The sequence below is a fragment of the Eurytemora carolleeae genome, unplaced genomic scaffold, assembly GCF_000591075.1.
Source record: "Eurytemora carolleeae unplaced genomic scaffold, Eaff_2.0 scaffold385, whole genome shotgun sequence".
NCBI lineage: Eukaryota > Metazoa > Arthropoda > Copepoda > Calanoida > Temoridae > Eurytemora > Eurytemora carolleeae.
This window is the reverse complement of record NW_019396304.1, coordinates 243,422-258,752: the sequence shown is the minus strand read 5'-3', so window position 1 is coordinate 258,752 and position 15,331 is coordinate 243,422. Positions and strand designations below refer to the sequence as shown.

General features: G+C 33.3%; 2 protein-coding genes across 7 annotated transcripts; both read left to right on the top strand.

Moving 5' to 3' along the window:
* The first annotated feature begins 5,476 nt into the window (after positions 1-5,476).
* LOC111700556 (zinc finger protein 558) lies at positions 5,477-10,395 on the top strand. Of its 6 annotated transcripts, none has more exons than XM_023471517.1 (7): positions 5,477-5,564; positions 6,949-7,086; positions 7,505-7,882; positions 8,115-8,379; positions 8,737-8,854; positions 9,270-9,401; positions 10,039-10,395. In XM_023471517.1, exons 2-7 carry the CDS (start codon positions 6,965-6,967, stop codon positions 10,320-10,322), a joined length of 1,299 nt encoding a protein of 432 aa, XP_023327285.1. In that variant the 5' UTR covers positions 5,477-5,564; positions 6,949-6,964; the 3' UTR covers positions 10,323-10,395. The 6 variants fall into 6 exon arrangements, with proteins under 6 accessions (XP_023327285.1, XP_023327288.1, XP_023327284.1 ...); XM_023471520.1 differs by lacking the exon at positions 5,477-5,564 and adding an exon at positions 5,594-5,692; XM_023471516.1 differs by lacking the exon at positions 5,477-5,564 and adding an exon at positions 5,604-5,738.
* Positions 10,388-15,053, top strand: LOC111700557 (protein abrupt). The gene is made up of 7 exons (XM_023471522.1): positions 10,388-10,467; positions 11,403-11,480; positions 11,820-11,875; positions 12,260-12,353; positions 12,949-13,311; positions 13,731-13,951; positions 14,468-15,053. Exons 2-7 carry the CDS (start codon positions 11,403-11,405, stop codon positions 14,625-14,627), a joined length of 972 nt encoding a protein of 323 aa, XP_023327290.1. The 5' UTR covers positions 10,388-10,467; the 3' UTR covers positions 14,628-15,053.
* Positions 15,054-15,331: the final 278 nt, after the last annotated feature.

The following is a 15,331-nucleotide window of genomic DNA, read 5'->3' as shown; positions in this document are numbered from 1 at the left end:
AGGTTAGCGGGGATAACAAAGCTAAATGTTGATAAGAGAATAACCCCCCCCCCCCACAAACTACACCTAAATATCACGGTATTGTTAAACCTGTTTAAACGGTTATATTTACAAAACTAAACTGTAAGATGCTGATGTGTTGAAAGGTTTTATTTAAGATCTCAGAAATATGAAACTTTAATTTTGGGTTTAAATTCCTACAAGCTAGAAACTAGAGTCATGAAACCTTCGTAAAGCTAAATAAAATGGGCGTTGGAAGAGTGCTGGATTTAATATAAATATTAATTTTACGTTGGGGAGGGGGAAGCAACGATGTTTTCCCCCAATTTGAATTAAGGTCATATTTTTCGTTAATAAAGCCCATTTTTATGACCACCCACCGGCCACCATTCAAAAATCTTTTAATTTGTTGTAAAAATAAAAGTCATATTATTCGTTAATAAAAGCCCATTTGTATGATCATCCACCGGCCACCATTCAAAAATCTTTAAATTAGTTGAAAAAATAAAATATATTTTTAGGGGGGAAAACAACGGTAAAACAGGACTTAAATTTCGTACTCTAAACACCAGAGCTGAAAACTTTAGAATTGTGGATATTGAGATCAATTAATCCTCTCTTTTTGCTAATCTCAAGATTAATGTTTAGAGATTAGAGATGCGCTCTCTAACTTATGAAAACCCGGTAATTAATTTTCCAGCATTTTTGTTGTCATATCAATTGGACTAATGATCGATTGAACGCACTTAAGTTTTGGATTAATGTTCATTAAGACTAATGTTCAAAAGAACTTTAGTCTTCAAATGTGATAAAATATGTTTTTTAATAAGTTAATATTAACATGATTAAATTTATATTTGTTTAATTGCTCTAAAAGTCGGCTTATGAACAGCTGACTTTAGTTCAATCGGATACTAGTCCAATCAATACAGCATCGTGTCTGTATTTGTAATCAAATCATTCAATACATCCCATTTTTATATTCTATCTACATTCATTCAATACATCACATTTTTATATTCTATTTACATTCATTCAATACATCCCATTTTTATATTCTATCTACATTCATTCAATACATCCTATTTTTTTTATTCTATCTGCATTTTACATCTCTTATCTAAATGAAATCAAATTTTTCTTGAGGAAACGTTTGCATTAAATTACAGCAAAAACTTTATTCAAGCCTTATATTCTTACTTTGATTCTAGGAAAAATGTGAAGAATGTTTGACAAAAAGCTTGAATTTTGCTGAAAGCAAATTCTCATTTTTATTAAAAAGCATAAAACTGTATTTGGTGTTAAGTCAGTTTAACTTTCAGCAAATAAAATTGGCACGAAACGGTTTCGTGACAAAATTTCTAAGTGTGATGTCATAATATTTGATTAAAACTTTAAAATTGAATTTTTAAGAGAAAATATCTTGAATGAATAGAAAAGAATGAATAAGTTAAACTTTATTTTTTTTATGATTACCCCCCCCCCCCCATTTTAAGATTTATTTTTGTGCTAAGTGGCAAAATTTGTTAAGGGTTTTATTCGCAGAATTAGGGAGAGTATAGATTTCAGGGAACATAAATGAACATTTGCAGATAAAAAGTATCAAATATTGTAAAAACAACTTGTCCATTTTTGTTTAAGAACAACTTCTTAAAAATGTGCTAGTTTTATTTTTCATTGAGATTTATGTTTGTTTTGAGTTGTTTCAAAATAGAATTGTATTTCTTAAAGAGAGAAAGAGATTTGAGGGAAAAAAGAATTCTAATGAAATTCAAAGTTTCCTAAAAATCTACATTCAGACTAACAACATTCGGATAAGCATAGAAGTTGGGATTGAATGGCGGGGGGAGAGGGGGGAATTCAAACAAGTTTTATTTATTTACATTTTGTGTGTAGGAAATATAAACACCGCAGTACGCAGCATTTTTAGCGTAAATGTTTTATTGTGAGAAAATATTAAGCGTTGAAGAAACTCGGTTTTTGCCACAACCCCAAATTTATCACCCCGATATCTTTGCAATCTGATGGTGCCAACTTTTCGTTTTTTTCAAACTTATGCTGTTTGATCCAACAGAATACAAAATTTGAAATTTCAAAGGTCTACAACATCGGGTTGCAAAGATATAAGGATTTAACGAGTTTGTTGTAAAATCTCAGTTCCGTGGATATTAGTTATAGAAAAGATATTATGAAGGAAAACTGGAGAATTATTAATGATATATTATTGGCCGGAAGTAAGATGAAAGGTGTGGTAAGAACCCATCTGTTTACTAAGGAAATACAGAAACCGATAGGCGGGGGAAATGGGGGGGGGATAATTTCCCTAAAAATTTACATTTCCCCTTTTGAAGCTTAAAAGTTTAAACGCCCCTGGGAAAAAGTAAGTACATGTAGGTAAGGAGGCAAAAACGATAGATTTATAACAGATTAAGAAAAATATCAAAGAGAGATATCAGATAATGAAAAAGAGATTAGATGATTCTAGAAAGGACTTGATTATTCGCCTCAAACTCGAATTTTCTAATTCATGTATATCAGCAACCTGATATGTAAACTTTTCATTTTTTAACCTTGATCATTAATTGATCTGGCAGAATGAATAGCTTGAAATATCAAAGGTTTACCACACAGGTCTGCCGCTTTTGTAATTGTAAATTGGGGGTACAGTGCAATCTAGGTCCGCAAGGTTGGCCCAACTCGAATATCCTTGTTTTTAATCTTTGTGAAGAAACAATCTCAAGAACTGACGAGGGTAAACCCAGACCGAAATATATTTTCAATAAATGTGGAACTAACATCTACTTTTTTACTCTACAGAGGTATGGTCCATCACCATCACCGAATTTTAAAATGTAAACTGGTTGTGCGTATTACGACAACTCAGCTAAGATATGAGGATGAGAAAATAAGGGTTTGAACTTTGATAATAAGATTCCGATCAAAATATTAGTGGGATTAATGAAAAATATTGACACGTAATGTCAATGGAGGTAAGTATAGGACGGAGGTAAGAATGCCGGAGATAAATAGGACGGAGGTAAGTAGGACGGAGGTAAGTAGGACGGAGGAAAGAATACCGGAGATAAATAGGACGGAGGAAAGAATGCCGGAGATAAATGACAGAGGTAAGTAGGACGGAGGTAAGAATGCCACAGATAAGTAGGACAGAGGTAAGCAGGACCGAGGTATGAATGCCGGAGGTAAATAGGACCGAGGTAAGAGTGACGGAGGTAATGCCGGAGATAAATAGGACGAACGTAAGAAGAACTGAGGTAAGCAGGACGGAGATAACTAGGACGAAATGATTGATTGGACAAGAGGTAGGGAGGGAGTTCTAAACATCAAAAAGTAGAAGATAGTGAAGCTAGAACTGAGAAAGCTGAGGTTGGAAATGAATTATGAGAGAAATGAAAATTTCGCTGAATAAAACTGTAACATTTAGGGAGGAAAAATTTTAGGGGGAACAAAAATTTTAAATAATCTAAGAAAGCAGAATTGAAAAAAAAAGAGAGAAGCACACAGCAACGGAGTAAAAAATAGATTTATTTATAATATGACGTAGAACAAATAAAAGAACGAATGAACTTAAAATAAGACAAGAATTAAGGAGATTGAAAAACTGGATCAATTTATATCATGTTAAGTTTTCAAAACCCAGCCGAAATTGTTCATAAATCTTTTTTATGTATTTAAATTATAAATTGTTAGTGCTAAACATATAATAATTCATTTTTAAACATAATTACTTGCAATAAATTCAGAAAGTCTGCCTTACAAATTGTAAACATGAATGACAAAAAATAACATAAATAAGATGTCGGTATTGTTAAAATATTTAATTTTTCTTGCTTAGAGATGACGATTTAATGCCTTTATCATATTGTAGTTTTATCCGTTATTTTTCAATCAAAAATAAATTTGTGGATTACCAGTCTTTAATCTTAAACTTATTAACCTTGCAATATTCTTTGTTTGAAGATAAAAGGTCTACGACATCAGGGTGCAAAAATAAAAGGATTAGAAAATTAGAGTTTGAGTAATTACATAGGGGTGTATATTTCCATGAAAAATAATTTCCCCCCCCCCTCTTTCGAAACTCAGTAGTTATAAATATTTTTAAGGATTTTCTTCGCTGAATCGGGGTTATTATTAAAATATACACCCCTCCGGTTCAGATTTAGCTGATTCTATGAGTATGTCATGTTGCTTAGTCATATAATCAAAAGTAAAACTAAAAATATACTTTTGTATCTTTTAATACATTCTTGGTTGATTTCATTACAACATAAAAGGGGCTACTAGGATGGGGCTGGGGTACAAAAAAACAAAAGACCGTTAATAAGGTATAAAATAATAATTTTTTACTTATTGTAAGGACATACACTACCCCCCCTACCAGGCCTAGAGTGAGCTTACATTATGCAATTACTTTCAAATGTATATTTTCAGTGGGATGGATGTACGACTAACTTGCAAACTTTTATTATTTTTATTACGAGAAACAATTAATTTAGTGTTTGTGTAGCTAAACAATGAAGATATATTTATTTCACCAATTATTCAATTGAGCGAGTTCTCTCAAATAAACACAAACAATGCAGAATCAGCTGATCTATATAAATCTAGATTAAATGGACTCCAGCTCTAATTTAATCCTAATCTTTGCCCCCGGATATCGTGTGGTTTACTGTTTCGATCATGGGCATAGTCAGGAACTTGTCCAGGAGGGGGGGGGGGTTCTACCCTTCTGATTTCGGTCTATGAACTCAGCTAGATAAATTATCTTTAATCAATGAATTTAAATTGTTAACAATAATACTATTTTAAATTCTTTAAAATTAAGCAATATAATTAGCAAAACAATCTTTTATGAATGAATATATTTTTTATTATTAGATCTAGTGTTTTACAAATCAAATTGTACGTATAAAATATCGTCACTATTTCCTCTACTAATAGGTTAATAAATCAATATCAAAATTCAAAACTTTATGTTTAAACTTTATGCACATGTTATGCTTTGATAAATCTAATGTGATTGTAAAAAAAAACCTACTCATTGAATTATTGATTTCTATATTCCTTCTAGCTCTATCTGCTCAGTTCACTAATTTATGGTTTTGCAAAATCTCACTTTTTTTGTTCACAAAAATATCTTAAATTTCACGATAATCAATATTATAATCTATTTTTAGTAATTTTTACTGTGTAATTTCTATATTCTTTGTGAGTAAAGTTCTTATAACGACCCAGCCCTAAAACTAGCTGTTTTTCTTCACTGAGTTCCTCTATGCCCGGGTAGGTTTGGTTTGGCTCGGATGTATCGATCTCTGTACGCCGGGACGCCAGAACGCATGCGCAGTAGAAGTTCCCCGTACGCCGGGGCGCTACTACGCATGCGTAGAGGGAATTTCTCCAATCATATCTCACCCTTTAATTTTTCAACCAATGAGAGAACCGCATTAGAAGAATGTTGATTTCCTGACACTCAGTTCCCTAGACTCCCCTACTTACATCTGCTCAGGGTCCCTATAAACACTCCCCCCTTAGAAACCGGTTTTTAGGTAAACATTGTCAAATATATTATCTGCAATATATTATTTTGTTTTGTTTTGTAAGATTTACAAAGAAAGAAAATTGCGTGATGAAGTAAACAGAGAACCGAGTGCCTCAAAAAAAGTTCTTCATAGTGGTAGAGTTGTGGAGTCTGTCTTAGTGAACGATTTTTGGACCCCATTGTACGTGATTTAAGCAAATTTATTAATATTTATTTTTGGGTTTATAGGTTAGGTTAACACAATGTCTGGGCCGAGCACTGTTGCCTAGGTCAGGCTAGGGGCAAAGCGCTTCGGCTAGGACAGGGTAGGGAGCGGGCGCTGCGGCCACATGACTAATTATATCCATATGTTACATGAGATTCATGTACAACTTTGATAGGAGTGGGGGGGGGGTCTGTCCTAGTGAACGATTTTTGGCCCCCCCCCGTGCCTCCCCCTCCCCACCCTTCCTATCAATTTTGTAAATGACGATTTATTTTTCAGTAAATTTATTATTTATTTTTTGTTATTTAGGGTTAGGTTAGGTTAGGTTAAGACACTTTCTGGGCCGAGCGCTGCGGCTAGGATGGGCTAGGGGGCCGAGCGCTGCGGCCACGGGTTAGGTTAGTTAAGACACTTTCTGGGCCAAGCGCTGCGGCTAGGACAGGCTAGGGGGCCGAGCGCTGCGGCCACGGGTTAGGTTAAGTTAAGACACTTCCTGTCAGACCCATGTACAAAATTGATAGGAGGGGGGGCACGGGGGGGGGTCCAAAAATCGTTCTCTAGGAATATACTGGGGGGGGGGTCCAAAAGTCGTAAATTAGGAAATTACCGATATCTACAATGTACAATTTAAAATTGACGAAGACTTAAAAAATACAGCATGCAAATCTTTACAGATGATTTAGTTAATGTTTTAATGGTAAAAATTATGTATTGTAAATAGTTAAGTTGTATACTTTGATTTTAAGAAAAACGTTGATTTGAAAAAAATTATATAAACCATTGTAATCCATATTGACGTAAATGACAATTATATTTTAAATTTTACAAAAAATTAGATTTGGGATTTAGCTATATTGTACGATTTTATGTTGTCAGGGATGATAAACAGAGGTATATACGGGGGGGGGGGGGCAGTCCCCCTCTCTTGATCAGTGGAATAAATCATTTCCAAGGGGAGATTTTCAAGTCTTAGCTGGGTGTCCATCCCTGTACGGTAAAAAATATTGAATACTACCCCTGGACAAATTCTTGTAAGCGCCCCTGTTACAAAAAGAATTATAGATGTTTGTTGAGCAACCTTTCCGGCAATATTGTTTTCGTTGGAGGGTGAAACCTTGTTAAGTAAACAAACTTTCATCGTTTTTGATTATTATTGTGTCAAGTATTATCAATATGTTTTCTCCAGGTTCTCCTAAACCCTGATGGAGAGGTTTGAAAGAAAGAGGGCTGTATCAGGGTTTGCTGTAGACCTGCTCTCCGAGTGCCTGGACAGTACTAGAGATGTGATTGCTAGATGTTCAGATGGAGAAGTATTATTCAACAGGAAACTACACACATTATAGTCATTAGTTCGGGGACATCTTGTAGTTGTCATTTAAATTATGCCCTTCCATCAGGGCAATAATAGTTGTCGAGGGGATATAATTAAACAAATACTAGATTTATATAAAGACACTTTATTTCCTAATTATCCAAATTAAAATTCTAATTCTGTTTTGAGTATATTTTGTAATTTTTAATAATAATTTTTCCTATTTTTCAGTCTACTGAGAAATGTAACCATAACTCTTTACATGTTGGAAATAATTTTCTTAATCCTTTTAAATATTATTTAATTAAGGATATTCGACAGGCAAAGAAATCTTTATTTATGTTAATTACATTATTATAAAGATTTTTATTATTTTTATCATTCAGTCCTAAGCTATTCAGTATGAAGTCTATAATTGTTGTGGTTTAAGATATTTCCTGGGTTTATTGAGTCCTGTTCTCTACAGGATATTCAATGATTGTCTCTACAACTCCCTCCCCCAGATCTCCATCCTCCTCCCCGACTTTACGAAGCACGAAGTCAAGAAGTTAAAGAAACTAGTTTCCCAAGATGAGAGTTTAAATCCCAAATCAGGATTGTCAGATGCTCTAGCGTTGATGCGGCCCCTGGAGAAAAGATCGAAGATAGTTTCTCCGATCTCGAGAAAAACTGCTGGTAAGGGGGTTTCGAGCTACTACGAGACTATCCCTGATATATCAAACCTGGATTCTCTGGATCTGTTTGATCCAATGTATCTCGAAGATATTGAAATACAAAACGAGGAAAATCTGTCTCTTACTATTCATAGGTAAAAAAAAATGATTAAAATTCTAAGAAAAGCCGAGACACAAAATTAGACATTTTAAACATTTAACTTTCTTTTTGTGTGTTCTTTTAAATTCTTTTTGTCCAAGGGTAGATTTTCTCAACATAATACGTTTCTTACAATATATAGACACTGGCGGAGCGGTTTGGGGTTCAAAATTTATATTATATTTCAGAGACTTTTTTTTTTTTCCAATTTTTTTTGTTTATTTTAGTGCTGATGTTGAACTAATGACTCCTACGCTTAAAAAATCCAAATCAAAGAAACCAAAACATTCTCCGAAACCGAAGTCCCGGAAGAAGGACGACCGGACGGAGACGAATGGAGATCGGAAGACCCTCCATGAGGTTCCTGCCCCCTGCTCCGGTTGCGGTGAGAGGTTGGAGACTAAGTTGTTGATGGAAAAACATAAAAAGGACTGTTCTACAAATAATATCATTTGCTCAATTTGTGATAAATCTTTCAGAACAGAAACACAGGTATTTTATTTTTAAGAAATTTGTTCGTTCTTTTAATTAAATAATCATTTTTTTTGGTTGAAGTTTCCGTCATAGATCTCGGCAGTTGATTAGGTACCGGATCCGATAGATCCGGATACAAGTGAAAAAAAGACCGCCAAATTATGAAGAAAATCCCCCCTTTTTTTGCTCTTAAAACCCTAATTTTGATTTTTAAAATATAAGAGATATAACATCATGTTTTCTGAATGGTTAATTAATTTTTTTAAAAACTAAAAATAACGAAATTTATTTTAAAACTTCTACTAATCCATTTTTTTAATAAAAATTAAACAGATCATATTCCTGACCACTGCGTCATGGTTTAAACTTGTTTAGTTATCTGCGCACACGGAGAAGGTTCACTCTGATGAACCCCGGAGTCTGAGTTGTCAGTTCTGTAATAAATCTTTCAAGAAAATATTCCAGCTTCAAAACCATCTCAGGGTTCATTCAGGGAGACAGGAGATCATTAATCCAGAGAAAATATTTCGGGTTTTATCATTTGTTTTCAATAACTTTTTATAGAATTATCAGTGAAATTGTCTTTAAATCTTTGGAAGCAAAATTAAAATGAGTATTCGATCTTTTAACTCTTTGAATACTTATCCAAAAATAGTTTAGTTTACTAGACGGTTAACTTCCGGCCTAAAATATTGGGGAAATATGTGTTTGTTTTTTCCTGAAAGCATTTATCAATTTTTAATCGAAAAGTATTGATAAGAGTTACCGGTAAAAAAAACAAATGAAATTTTGACGAGAAAAAAAGCTCTACCCCNCCCCCAACCTCCCAATTTTTTTGTTACACCTATGCACTTAATTATTTCCTATTTTATACTTTTTTCTTCTTAAATCCTGTTAATCGTATTCAGGAGAGAGACCATTTATTTGTCACACGTGCGGGAAAGCATTTAATCAGGAGGCAACTTTGAGAACACACTTGAGAATTCATACAGGGATGAAACCTCATGTTTGTGGAGACTGCGGGGAGTCATTTATTACAGGTTTTTTTCTATTTTTCTCAAGTTAAATCATGTTATATTATTTTTTTTCTTATGAAATCGTAAACGTTTTGGTATTGCGTTTTTTAGGAGAACATGACGCTATAACTGGTGGTTATTTTTTTTTTATTTTCAAGAGACAATTAATTATTTGTTGTTAAAATTCTATAACCATGTATTTTTAATAATGTACAAAGTAAACATTTTTAGAAATATAAAATATAAAAGTAATAAAATTAATCAATCGAAATATTTCAAAAACATGATTTTATCTTTACTTCTGAAAATTAGTTTATAGATACAGAATCCTTATCGACCTCTAAAAATATTTAGGTTTTAAATGCTTTTTTAGAAGACGATAAATCTGTAGATAATTCTGTTTGAAATATAAAATTTAATAGCATGGACAAAAAACTGAAGTGTTAGCTACAAACACAAATATAATCCCTATACCTTTGCAACTTGATGGTGTAAATTTTGATATTTCAAACTTACATTATTTGATCTAACAGAATTCATAGTATAAAATATTTAAGGTCTATAACATCCAAACAAAACCATAAATCAGATTGCATAAAAATAGGGATTATAAAATCGGAGTTTGTGGTGAAAACTCATTTTTAATAAATATTTTAATCAGGGAATTCCCTTCTCTCTCACAAGCAGTGGAAGCATACTGATGGAAGCCGACCCTTCCTCTGCTCCTTCTGCTCCAAAAGTTTCCCGACGAAGGGAGCCGTCAAGAAACATGAAACTATTCATAAAACAGAGAAGAGACATTCTTGTGATTTGTGTGATAAAGTGTTTGCGCGGTCTGATCATCTCAAATCACACGTGAGATCTCACCAAAACTATGATAAGCCTAAGATTAAGCTGGACGAGGATGTCAAATATAAAATCACCGCTAGCGGCAAAACTGTCTGATTAAGAGTAAAACAATTTTTTACAATATTTTTTTTACAAAATGTATTTATTTATAAATATTATTTATTTCAGATTACAAGATAAGACATGAGTTGTTTTATCAAAATGAGGTGAATCTTAAGGGAGGAGCTAACTTTCTTTTAAGGTAAAATAATATTTTAAATTCCTAGAACTTTGTTTTTAGACGCTAGATATAAGTTTCTAGTTCCTTTACTTTTTAATGTAGTTTCTAGATTCTTAAATCTAGTTTCTAAGACTCTTGAATCTAGTTTCTAGATTCTTAAATCTAGTTTCTAGATTCTTAAATCTAGTTTCTAGATTCTTAAATCTAGTTTCTAGATTCTTAAATCTAGTTTCTAGATTCTTGAATCTAGTTTTTAGACTCATGAATCTAGTTTCTAGATTCTTGAATCTAGTTTGTAGAATCTTGAATCTAGTTTCTAGATTCTTGAGTCTAGTTTCTAGAAAATCTAATTTCTTGATTCTTGAATATAGTCTTTAAATTCTAATTTGTTTAGATGTATAAGAGTTCTTGTTCATTCTATTTTGTTTAGATGTATGAAGATTTCTTGTTTATTCTATTTTGTTTAGATGTATGAAGATTTCTTGTTTATTCTATTTTGTTTAGATGTATGAAGAGTTCTTGTTTTTTCTATTTTGTTTAGATGTATGAAGAGTTCTTGTTTATTCTATTTTGTTTAGATGTATGAAGAGTTCTTGTTTATTCTCTTCTGTTTAGATGTATGAAGAGTTCTTGTTTATTCTATTTTGTTTAGATGTATGAAGAGTTCTTGTTTATTCTATTCTGTTTAGATGTATGAAGAGTTCTTGTTTATTCTCTTCTGTTTAGATGTATGAAGAGTTCTTGTTTATTCTATTTTGTTTAGATGTTTGAAGAGTTCTTGTTTATTCTATTCTGTTTAGATGTATGAAGATTGAAGAGTTCTTGTTTATTCTATTTTGTTAAAATGTACATATAAAGAGTTCATGTTTATTCTATCATATTTAGATGTATGAAGAGTTCTTGTTTATTCTATTTTGTTAAAATGTAAGAGTTATTGTTTATTCTATCTTGTTTAGATGTGTGAAGAGTTCTTGTTAAAATGGAACGATTATCAGTCCTCATTCTCTGCTATGATGCAGAGTATTTGTCTCAAGGATCGTCTTCTTACAAAACTTATTTTTGTTTTCTCTTAATTGTTATTTTATTCCTTTTAATCGGAGTTGGTTTGTGGGAGGAGGGTTCACTGGAAAATACTGGGGCGTAACTTTAGGGAGTGGCCAGCTTCTAGCTTTTCTTTCAATTTTTTAAGAATATGTTTTTAAATTACAATTTAAAGAACGATTTTACACAAACCAGACAAAGATTATTTGTTTTTAAAGACAGAGGTTTGCTTCAAAAAACTATTGGTCGGACCAATTACATGTCACATTGCTGATATTCCACGAATCTTGAAACCCCATATTTTCCCTGAGTTTTGAACGAAGATGATTCAGGAGGAGATGACGGACTGTACAATATCTAATGGGTCAACCTCCTTCTATGCTCATAGGTGGGCTTATCATGTTTATAACGTATGCATGTAAAAGTANTTTTAGAGTTCCAGGGGGGGCTAAGTCCCACTAGCCCCCTCCTGAATACGACGTTGACTAGAAAGCATATTTTTGATTGAATAAAGCCATTTCATTGTGTTTAAGCATTAAAGGAATTGAATCTTTGCCACAAACTCTGATTTTTTAATCACTAAATCTTTGCAACCCAATGTCGTAGGCCTTAGATATTTTAAACCAAGAATTGTGTTAGTTTTAATACTATAAGTTTAAAATATCAAAGGTTTACACAATCAAGTTGCAAAGCTATGAGGATTAGAAAGTTTGAGTTTGTTATAAAGACTCAATTCCTTTGCTTGACTTGATGAAACCTGTTTATTTTATAGGATGGTTCTCTCCACGTGTTCTCCGTACTTTAGAACTCTTTTCTCTTCCGTCCCACACAATCAACATCCGGTCATATTTGTTAAAGATATAGAGGTAGATGATGTTAATTACAGGCCCCAACAAGAAAAAATACCATTCAGTGACCCTACAGTATAAGATGGGCATGTCCGATTCATAGCGGTACCTTTAAACATTTATAGTAAGAGAAACCACTATAGAAAATGACCAAAAAAATTCATGGATATCTCATTAATTCATAATAATTAGCTTTTAAGGGCACCGCGCCTTGTGAATCGGACATGCTCTACTCTTTACAAGGAGAGTCACTTGAAATTATGTCTACAGAGCTTTAAACTTTAGAATCTGATATCCTTAATCCCGATCTGTTCATTAATCTGGAGATTAAATTCATGAGGACAACAAGCAATATTTAATCTGGAGATTAAGAAAAAGAGTGGATCAAGCATTAATCCCGATATCCACCATTCTAAAGTTCCCAGCTCTGTTCATTTAATAAATTTTATAATTGGTTTTTAAAACTTTCAAAAATAGATTTTTTTTTCATAGAAAACCTTTCGATATGTTTCAAAATATTGATTTTCTTTCTCAGAGATTTTTTCCCCTCAATCCAGAGAGATGATTTAATTTTATTCTAAATCAATATCCGAAATTTGAATTTTTTCTTCAGGATGGAATTGTAGAACTCTTGGTTCGATATATGTACAGTGGGCAGGTTAGTGTCTCCGAGGACCAGATTATCCCCCTCGTACACGCCGCCAAGAGTCTCTCCATCAAGGGACTCCTTGACGTCCCGGTTCCTCATCAGAACACGGAGAAGAACCTTCAACCTCCGGCCTCGAAGAAACCAAAGACCAACCCTGTGAGAACGGTGGAGGACAAGTCGGAGGATATTGTAGAGGCTGATGTTAAGCCGAGGAAACACAACAACTCAGTTCCTGTTGTTTGTGTAGAGGATGAGGATGAGGAGGAGGAGGAGGGGGAGGATAGTGTAGAGAATATCAGCTCGGACTCAGACCTTATAAACCAAAATGTAAGATGAATTGAATATAATTACATTTTTAATTTTGCTACTGTTTTAAATGGATTCTTCAAGGGTGAAAAAATTGTTGGAATAGTTCTCCCAGCTTATAGGGGTGTATATTCTGTCGAAAAATCATTACCCCCCCTTTTTTTAAAAATCCTATTTTTCCCCAGAAGTTATATATGCTTACGGGGAGGTCAACATTGTTTTTATTGTTTTATTTTCTGAATTGGGGAACTTTAATGAATTGTTAGGTAAAAGGCATTACAAAATTATCAAAAAGAATAATTAAGGTTGCCTTTTGATGTCCAATTTTTCGTTTTTTCCCAAATTATCAAAAATCATACTGAAAAATAATGAAAAATATATACCCCTGAGTTCTTTATTTGACTGCAGTAGCATTAATATATTTATTCGGATATTTTCAGGAATTGCTTCAACGGCTGACAAGCGAGATGACCGCGTATCCTTTCCTGGCCGGTCGTTCTGGACCCCCGCTCTCCCCTCAGCGACAACCTGCCCTGTCCCCCCAGCAGCTGGTTGGATCCCTCCTCCCTCCCCAGCTAACCTTGTACTCCTGTGAGCACTGTGGGAAGGAGTTTACGTCCAAGCGAAAGCATCAGAGACATGTTTTAAATGTACATTTTGGGTAAGTTTCTGGTAAAGGAAATGGGTTTTTGTAACAAAATCTTATTTTGTAATTTTTATATCTTCTCAACCAAATGTCGTAGACCTTAGATATTTCAAACTATGCATTCTGTTAGATCAAATAGTGTTAGTTTGAAATATCAAAGGATTGCGCTATTTGGTTGAAAAGAAATAGAGGTTTAAAAAATTTGAGTTTGTGGAAAAGACTCAAATCCTTTGTGGGTGGCTTTTGAAAGATATTCTAGCTTTTAAGGGGTTTATGGAAGTTGTTGAAGGTTTATTATAAGTTTTGAATCATTTTTGAGTTACATTATTTAAATTTGTTTTATTGTCGGTTTTCAAGATTTGTTTAATAGGTTGTCTACTAGTCTAGGTTTATAGAAAATAGAAATAATCGAAAGAGATGAAATGTCGAAAGAGAAAGAGTATAAATTATGTTTATTTCAGTTAGAGATTAAAGAATATTAAAGAAATACGCATTTTCAAGAAAAGGAGAGTAAAGAGATTTATTGTTTAGATATAATCCGGTCCAGTGCCCGTTCTGCCAGAAGGGTCACCGTGATAACTACAACCTCAAGCAGCATGTTTGCCCGGTCATCAACATGAAGTACGGGCAGTTTGAGAAGAAGGATGATACAGAGAATGGTCGAGAATGTTCTGGAAACCAGGTCACATGACCGGCCCACCAGCTAGCGGGGTTCAGGATCAACACTTCCTAAACTCAGGGGGATTCTCTGCAGAAAAATTTAAAAGATTTTATTTTATAAATCTGCGTACGCTAGGTATAATGTAAACGGAATTTATTCATTTTGTGGAATTCCCGAAAACTGAAGATTTAAGATTTATTCACAGGTTACATAGATAGGACAAATTAGGTTGTCATTGTTTTATTTCGTTTATTCTAAACTTGTCATAGAATATTTACAGGTTAAAGGGACTGTCACCGTAATTTGAAGTGAATTTCCTTTTTTGTCTCTGCAACATATTTCCCTAATCCCTATCACTTCTATAGAGATACCACTAATGCAAAATATTAATTTACAGAAGAAACTTTTTTTTGTAATATTTGTGTTCAGACGAAGATTTAAAGAGTATCGTTGTGAATCGGATATGAAACTCTTTAAATAAAGGGTCACTTATATTTGTGTTGTCAGTCCCTTTAAATGTAAATGTGAACACTGATAGTATTACAATGATTATCTCTCTGGTTCTATCTGTCTAATCTGTGAAATATCGGCTGGGGTTTCGAATAGTATGATGTTATTTCTCTTTTTCGAGTTCAATTGTGCACGAATGTATTTTGCATGAACATTTTTTGTTGCTGTTTATTTTTTTGATACCAGTGATTTTTCTAGTTAATTTGATCCTAGTGGTCCTTAGC

What these genes read in the sequence shown, in the direction of transcription:
- LOC111700556 (XM_023471517.1), top strand. Translation starts at nt 6,965, where the DNA reads ATGGAGAGGTTTGAAAGAAAGAGGGCTGTATCAGGGTTTGCTGTAGAC. An exon ending in CTTTCAGAACAGAAACACAG is followed by an intron (nt 8,380 to 8,736) that starts GTATTTTATTTT and finishes AAACTTGTTTAG; the next exon opens with TTATCTGCGCACACGGAGAA. An exon ending in CCATCTCAGGGTTCATTCAG is followed by an intron (nt 8,855 to 9,269) that starts GGAGACAGGAGA and finishes AATCGTATTCAG; the next exon opens with GAGAGAGACCATTTATTTGT.
- LOC111700557 (XM_023471522.1), top strand. Translation starts at nt 11,403, where the DNA reads ATGTGTGAAGAGTTCTTGTTAAAATGGAACGATTATCAGTCCTCATTC. An exon ending in ACCTCCTTCTATGCTCATAG is followed by an intron (nt 11,876 to 12,259) that starts GTGGGCTTATCA and finishes TTTATTTTATAG; the next exon opens with GATGGTTCTCTCCACGTGTT. An exon ending in GTTTTAAATGTACATTTTGG is followed by an intron (nt 13,952 to 14,467) that starts GTAAGTTTCTGG and finishes TTTATTGTTTAG; the next exon opens with ATATAATCCGGTCCAGTGCC.